Source organism: Cynara cardunculus, assembly GCF_001531365.2.
Source record: "Cynara cardunculus var. scolymus isolate 2C chromosome LG 9, CcrdV1, whole genome shotgun sequence".
Taxonomy (NCBI): Eukaryota; Viridiplantae; Streptophyta; class Magnoliopsida; order Asterales; family Asteraceae; genus Cynara; species Cynara cardunculus.
In genome coordinates this window covers 3,857,372-3,865,637 of record NC_037536.1, presented here as the reverse complement: position 1 = coordinate 3,865,637, position 8,266 = coordinate 3,857,372, and the positions used below count along the sequence as shown (strand labels likewise).

Genomic DNA, 8,266 nt, shown 5'->3' with positions numbered 1-8,266 from the left:
GATGAAATCAGATAGGGATGAAATTGTTTAGGGATGAACGAGTTTAAGAGTTTTAAGAGTTTAAGAGTTTTTAAGAGTTTTAGCCAAATGTTTTATAATATAGTATAGATAATATAATTTTTTATAAAGATAATGACTAAGTATTCTGTTAGAACTCAATGATTATCCTAATTATATTTTAGATTTTTTATATTTAAAATGAGATGTTTATCCAATATTTGATTATGTTTATCTGCAGTTAGTTACACAAATTCATATATGGAGCTTTAATAAGTTGTACTTATGCAAAGTTTACTTGTAATCTTAAATTTTAAGTAATATGCATCAATAAACAATACTTCATGCATAAAAAATGGTTTTTAAGAGTTTTTGTCGAATGCTTTATAGTATAGTATAGATTATAAGAATTGTGAATTTCGTTCTTAAATTATTTTTAACAAAACCTGATTAATTTTTTTAATAAATAGAATTTTGTTTTAGAATTTAAATATATATATATATATATATATATATATATATGTAGCATGTTTTTTTAAGTTATGTTTAATACCCACTATGGTAATCTATCTTCTTATAATTTCAATAAGGTATTTTAGACATTTAATTAATATTAAATCTTTTTTGTACACAACTATTTGGAGTGAAAATTGAATAGACATTTAAATTTTTTTTAGATGAAGAAAATTATATACATGTGTGTGTGCACGTGTGTATATATAGAATAAGTAGTCTAAATTTTTGTTAAATTGAAGTTCAATAAGTAATTAAGAAGTTCATATTAAAAACTTATATGTAAAATACATGTCAATTTTTCCAAATATATAGTCAAAGGAAAAATTATTTTACATTTCATATATACTATAAGCATATCATTTATGTTGTGTATGATGATCTAAAAGAGATTTAATTTCCTTCACCTCTTCCTCTTCCTCTTCATCTTAAAAAAAAATTATTTCTACCTTCCTATGATATCTTTCATCTTTTTCAAATAGACGCCATCGGCTTCTTAGGTACATTTGTGGTCGTGCTTAATTTCCCAACCTTCCCTTCCTCTTTTTGTTGGTCACAGATTATGAGTATCAACCTTTAAAGTGATTTAGCTAAAAGGTGGCAATTTGTTAATTGTTGTCCTTTATTATAAAAGAACTTGATTTACTCTTCCTTAACCTTCTTCTTTTCTCTTTCTTTACATGCAGGGCATGTGCCATCTTTTGACAAATATAAAGACATATTGTAAAGAAGCCTTCTCATGTCCTCCATATGAAATGTCTCATTTGGATGATCCTACTAATGATCTAGAGGCACCAGTAGAATATGAAAACATGGATTTGGAGAACTTTGTACTTCAAAACTTTACAGAAGAACTTGAATCAAGAAAAAGGTCCACTGAAAGGGTCCCTTTTCATAATCATTCATCAAAAGCACTGTCTAGTTTAATCGAAGGTACGAGATTCTGATCATATAGTACCTTTGTGAATGGTGACATTGTATGTTTGGAGATATATAATGGGTGCTCAGAGAATGCTTGAAATCTGCTTTTCTCCAGCATCCAATCATTGATTCAATTTGCATGACAAGCTTATCAATTTGGGGGGGGATTGTGCTTATCAGAGTGCTCATTCTGAAATATGATCCCATACCTAGATTGATGCTTGTAGTTTTTAAATTATTTTGGAATGCTGAAATATGGTTTATTTGTGTTTTTCTTGATTGAAAAGGATCTTCTAAACTAAGTCTATTTGTTTTGGCTTCTTAGTATTGGTTTATGTTAGCTGAAAACTTGGATGTGAAGGTAGGCTGCATATATGCATTAGGCTAGTTGATAAACAAACCTGTTGTATCACTCCAGTGATCAACATATGCTTCATGTCCTAGATGATCTCCATAGTTTAAATGTATGTATGGACTGAGAACCTCAAAGCAAGAAACACTCTGTAAATGCAGATATTATGGTTTCACCAGGCCAAAAAGGCAAACACAATCACAGGAGTGCAGAAAGTAGCCAATATATGAGCTCCCCCACCTCTGCATTACCAAATGCTGAACCTTCTGATGTGATTCTTCAACGGACAAACTGGCAGATACAAGGATACTTGTCAGAGCAAGCAGACATGATTGAAAAGTAAGCTATTTCATAGATTTTATTTGACTTATATTGTATCTCAGTTTGTCAGGATACATTACTAGAGATACCTCACAGTATCTTGATTTGTGAACTATTGTTCATAGGCTTGGAAGCTCCTTTCCTATGAGTGCATTTGAATCTGTTTTAAAGCTTCTTCAGAAAGTGGCCCCAGAGTTGCATCGTGTATGATACTTTGTAATCTGTATCCATTTCGTTAAGTCTGTACATGCTTTCTGTAAGATAATCTTCAATCATTATTTTATTTTAATGTTTACAGGTTCACTTTTTGCGTTATCTGAATAGCCTTTATCACGATGATTACCCAGCTGCCTTGGAGAATCTTCATCGTTATTTTGATTATAGGTATTCTCCCTCTTCTTTTAGTTCTTGGTTTTAGGTTGTTTCCTAAAATGTCAAATACAATGGTAACCTAGATATAACTCTTAATTTACCTTGGACCATGGTCAGTCATTATAAGATTTGAAGTGTTAGGTATCTTTTTTGATTGAACACAAGTTGGCTTAAATGGAAGCTAGGTTCCCATATTCTAGGCATTTCAATGTCTAACTTGTACTATTTAATCGATGATTAGAGGTTTAAACTTCATTTATATCGGCATAGCAACAGTTTTATCATTGAGATAATTGACAAAGGGCTTAAGTTGTGTTCAAGTACAAGCTCAGCTGCCAGCAGATTATTGACAAAAGATGCTAAAGCTAGATGTAGAAATATCCAGTATCCTTAGAGATACTTGATATCATTGTAAAATAGGAATTGGAGATTATGGGTAATATCTCCTTGTAATTAGTTGTTGTGAATATCTTAGGAATCCTTTCCTTTTCTTCTCATATTCTTTGTGTATATATAGCCTTTGTACCTCCCTATTTTTAGACAAGTGAAATAAAGAATTTCGCATGGTATCAGAGCATCTCTGATCCAGACCACTCCTCTTGCTGCTGTGTTTCAATCACAACAGTGATTAAGCAACAACGGTAAGCTCCAAAGTCCCCTTGCTATCGTTGTCCTCTCCCCTTTCTCAATATCATTATGACTGGCATAGAATCCTCTTCCCAGACCCACTCAGAAGTCATCTCCAGTTCAAAGACTTCTCATCCAAATCCTCTAGGAAACTCTCAGAGTTTCCTTCCAGTTACTGGTCATAAACTAAATGGTCATAATTTCCTTCAATGGTCTCAATCGGTCATGCTATACATACGTGGTCGAGTAAAAGAAGATCACCTCATAGGGGCTGTTCCTGCTCCTAAATCTGATGAGCCCAGTTTCAAGAACTGGAAATCAGAAAACAGCATTGTGATGGCATGGCTGATTAACTCTATGACCCTAGAAATAGGTGAAAGTTTTTTTTCTCTCCTTTACGGCTCAAGAAATATGGGAGGCTGCCCGAGACATGTATTCCAGTAACGACAACACTGCAGAATTGTTTGCCATCGAAAGCACACTCCTAATCAAGGAGAGTTATCTGTTACTGCCTATTACAACTTACTAGGCATTGGCAGCAACTAGATTTTTATGAAGTTCATGAATGGAAGTGCCCTACAGATCAAAGCTACAATTCAGAAAATGGTAGAGATAAGAAGAATATTCAAGTTCCTTATGGGACTCAGCGAGGACTTGGATGAAGTCCGCGGACGAATTCTAGGAATCAAACCACTACCCCCAATTAGGGAAGTGTTTTCGGAGGTCAGAAGTGAAGGAAGCCGTAAAAAAGTCATGATGGGGACAGTCCCTTCAACCTTACAAGTTGATCGACCTGCCCTTGCTGCACGAGGATCCTCATACCAGCACTCAAGTTCACATTCAGGAGGGAATCACTCATCATCGAATGAAAGCAGGCACAAAAGTGGAAGGCCGTGGTGTGACCACTGCAACAAACCCGACCATGTCCGGGATAAATGTTGGAGAATACATGGAAAGCCAGCTGATTGGAAGACTAAACGAGCAACTAATGGCATTGAAAGTCGTGGAAACCTTGTGTTTGCAACTAATCCTCCTCAGGCCGAGACTTTTCCATTCAACAAAGAACAACTGGAGATGCTTCAAAAGATGTTTGGCTCAGTCCAACAACCAGCACGTATCCAAACAACAAGTATGGCATCCTCTCTAATCTCTTTCACCCCAAGCTCGGGAAATGTTGCTCAAACAGGTATTCAATCAACAGCCTTTACTATCTTAAATGAATCATCTCAATCCTGGATAGTGGATTTCAATGCATCAGATCACATGATTGGAAACCCACAGTTGTTTGATGATTTGAAACCGTGCTCCTCACATTTATTCGTCCGAATTGCCAATGGAAGCTGCTCCAAAGTAACAGGCCTCAGATCTATTAAAGTGTCATCGAATATCACTCTCAAATTTGTCCTCTATGTTTCCAATCTCAATTGCAATTTATTATTCCTCAGTAAACTTGCTTTGGATAGCAATTGCGTCACTAATTTTCATACCAATGGTTGTGTTTTCAGGATTTGGACTCCGGGAGGATGATTGACAATGATGAGATTAGTGCATGTCTGTACCAACTTAAAACGCAACTTGATCCAAGTCACTCTGCCAACCATACCCACCTTGCACCAACGAATAACTCAACCATCGTGTAGGTCATCCTAATTTTGGTTATTTGTCTCGACTATATCCATCATTATTCATAAGTAAAAATCATTGGTTATTTCAGTATGATATTTGTCAATTCTCAAAACACTCCCGTAAAATCTATCCACCTAAATTACACAAACCATCTCACCCTTTCTCTCTGATACATAGTGACATATGGGGAAAAACGAGAGTAAGTAATGTAACAGGAGCTAGGTGGTTCCTACTGTTTGTGGATGATCATACTCGTCTCTCTTGGGTATTTCTCATGAAGGAAAAATCAGAAACCAAAAGCCTTTTCATCAAATTTCATACGATGATAAAAACCCAATTCCACACAAATATCCAAGTTCTAAAGACTGACAATGCCTCAGATTACTTCAACAATGTCCTTGGCAACTACCTCCAAGGGATTGTACATCAAAGCTCATGTGTTGATACCCCTCAAGAAAATGGGGTTGCCGAGCGGAAAAATAGACACTTACTTGAAATTGCTCGTTCCCTTCTCTTTACCTCTAATGTCCCCAAACACTTTTGGGGAGATGCTATTCTCACTTCTACCTATCTCATAAACCGAATGCCATCTCAAGTCCTGAAATTCAAAACCCCATGGCAAGTCCTTCTATAGTCATTTCCTAACACTCATCTCCTTTCAGACATTCCTCCTAATTTTTTTGGGTGTACAGCCTTTGTCCATATTCATCCACATCAAAGAAGCAAACTTGACACCAAAGCTTCAAAATGCATTTTTGTCGGTTATTCTCCAAACCAAAAAGGGTATAAATGTTACTCCCCTTCTGAACAAAAGTTTTTCTCCTCCATGGATGTCACATTCTACGAAAATAAACCGTACTTCACAGATGTTCAGGGGGGAATATGATTGAACATCCTCTCACAAACGAAGGTACTCACACCGAGCCAATCCAATCCCTTCCTCCAATCTCTTCCAAAACCATAGAAGATCAAACTCTCTTCCTGCATGTGCTAGAAACTAAACCAGTCCAAACTAACCTCACCCATCTTTCAACCGATCATTCAACCAATTCTACGACACCAATAGAAAATAGACACCTCAACCCTCAAAAGGAAACCCTAGTCTACACCAGGAAAAGGAAGCAGGACAAGGAAGTACAGGCCATACAATCTGAGCAGTGCCACGAGTCTCAACTAATTCCAACTCCTGAATCTCAAGGTATGCGCCCTAGTGAGCCTACTAATGCTGATAATCTAGATCTTCCTATTGCTTTAAGAAATGGGGTTCAGACCTGTAGTTCACATCTAATAAAGAATTTTGTATCTTACAAGGGATTATCACCCAGTTATCGTACCTTTGTGTCAAGATTGGATGAAACTCAAGTCCCAACTCCATTCACGAAGCCTTACAAAACCCAACATGGAAGGACGCAACATTTGAAGAAATCAAGGCGTTGGAGAAGAATCAGACATGGGAGATTATAGACCTTCCACCAGGAAAGATGACGGTAGGCTACAAATGGATCTTCTCAGTGAAGTACAAATCTGATGGGACAATTAAGAGATAGAAGGCATGATTGGAAGCTAAAGGGTTTACTCAATCATATGGGATAGACTACCAAGAAACATTTGCTCCAGTTGCCAAGCTTAACACCATCATAATCTTGTTATCTGTCACTGCAAACCTAGATTGGCTACTGCACCAACTCAATGTAAAAAACGCTTTTCTCAATGGCGATCTTGAAGAAGTTTTCATGGACATTCCACCCGGATTCAACTCACAGGCAAATCAAGGCAAGGTATGCAAACTCAAAAAGTCACTCTATGGCCTAAAACAGTCCCACGGGCTTGGTTCGATAGTTTCTCTAAAGTTCTCAAAAGAACAGGATACACTCAATGCCAAGCGGACCACACACTCTTCATTAAGCACCTTTGATCGAAAGGTAACTGCTCTTATTGTCTATGTTGATGATATAGTTCTGACCGACAATGATCACATAGAAATTGGCCGTCTCAAAACCCTTTTGTCAAAATAATTTGAGATTGAAGATCTTGGAAATTTGAAGTATTTCCTTGGAATGGAAGTTGCTAGATCAAGAAAAGAATCTTTATCTCTCAAAGGAAGTATGTCCTAGATCTCCTGAAAGAAACATGCATGCTTGGATGTAAACCCGCCGACACGCCAATGGATCCATACAACAAGGTGGGATCCAAGCAAGACAATATTTCAGTAGACAAAGGAAGGTACCAAAGGTTAGTGGGAAAACTAATCTACCTTTCACACACAAGACCTGATATAGGGTTTCTAATAAGTTTTGTAAGCCAGTTTATGAACAATCCCACAGATGAACACATGGAGGCGGCATATCGAATTCTGAGGTATCTCAAAGGGACATCGAGAAAAGGAATTGCTTTTATCAAAGGTTCAAATAGAGGTATAAAAGTATTCACTGATGCAGACTGGGGCGGGTCTCATTGATTGGGGGTCTACTTCAGGCTATTGTACTTTTGTATGGGGTAATCTTGTCACATCGAGAAGTAAGAAACAATCAGTTGTTGCAAGAAGTAGTGAGAAGTCGAATATAAGGCAATGGCACGCGGAATATGTGAAGGGATGTGGCTTAGAGACTTCTCGATGAACTCAAAGTTGAAACTACGGAGTCAATCAAACTCTCATGTGACAATAAGGCAACTATAAGAATTGCAAAGAATCCGGTCCACCATGATTGTACAAAGCATATTGAGATTGATCGACATTTCATAAGCGAGAAATTTGAGGCCAAAGTTATTAGTACATGTTGTCACAACAACAAATTGCAGATATCCTTACTAAAGCTCCCCAAAGACTGGCATGTTAAATTCTATGCTCCAGCTTGAGGGGGTGTAGAAATATTCAATATCCTTAGAGATACTCAATATCCTTAGAGATACTCGATATCATTGTAAAATAGGAATTCGAGATTATGGGTAATTGTGGGAAAATGTAAAAATGTAAATGATTATGTATTTAATGTAGGAGTTACGGGAGCTGATTATAATCCCATAATATTAGTGATTGTAGGCAATCCCGTAAAATCAGGGATTGTATATAATAGTTTCCTTTTCTTTCTTTTGCCTTGTGTATTTCTATTGTATGCCTCTCTATCAAGAATGAATAAGAAACACAATTTATATTGTATGCCTCTCTGTCAAGAATGAATAAGAAACACAACAAAATTCCTAAATCTGTTATGGTATCAGAGCTACAGAAGCTTGGGAAGCCCTTTTAGCCTTCATAAACTTTCTTTGAAAATTTTGCAGGCCTTCTTTGCCTCCTTCCTTTGATTCCTTTTTGTGGCCTTCATTGCCAACAACTCCTAACCCAACAATTCCTAACCCAACAAGGAAGCTAAACAGTAACCGAATATGCCAATCAATTAAAATCATTGTGGCAAGAACTCGATCATTATAGGGTAATCAAGACCAATTGCTCTGAAGATGCGACAATACTCAAGGACTTCATTAAACAAGACAGAGTTTATGACTTTCTAGTAGGTTTAAACTCTGACTTTGATCAAG

The 8,266-nt window shown here is 36.7% G+C and overlaps 2 protein-coding genes across 10 annotated transcripts in view; both read left to right on the top strand.

The window, feature by feature from the left end:
* LOC112518145 (anaphase-promoting complex subunit 5) overlaps window positions 1–8,266 on the top strand; it is a 53,195-nt gene that overhangs the window by 5,027 nt on the left and 39,902 nt on the right. For all 8 annotated transcript variants that reach the window (XR_003069790.1, XR_003069791.1, XM_025125737.1 and 5 more), the window contains 4 exons: window positions 1,197–1,443; window positions 1,945–2,122; window positions 2,230–2,308; window positions 2,403–2,488. Coding sequence is in view for 6 of the 8 variants with exons in the window: in XM_025125737.1 (XP_024981505.1) it covers window positions 1,197–1,443; window positions 1,945–2,122; window positions 2,230–2,308; window positions 2,403–2,488 (590 nt within the window). In the remaining 2 variants the exon portion in view is untranslated. The remainder of the gene's footprint in view (window positions 1–1,196; window positions 1,444–1,944; window positions 2,123–2,229; window positions 2,309–2,402; window positions 2,489–8,266) is intronic.
* Window positions 2,514–7,169, top strand: LOC112518146. 2 transcript variants are annotated; one of them, XM_025125743.1, is made up of 2 exons: window positions 2,514–6,961; window positions 7,054–7,169. In XM_025125743.1, exon 1 carries the CDS (start codon window positions 3,656–3,658, stop codon window positions 4,628–4,630), a length of 975 nt encoding a protein of 324 aa, XP_024981511.1. In that variant the 5' UTR covers window positions 2,514–3,655; the 3' UTR covers window positions 4,631–6,961; window positions 7,054–7,169. The 2 variants fall into 2 exon arrangements, with proteins under 2 accessions (XP_024981511.1, XP_024981512.1); XM_025125744.1 differs by lacking the exon at window positions 7,054–7,169 and having other exon boundaries at window positions 2,514–5,927; window positions 6,041–6,054.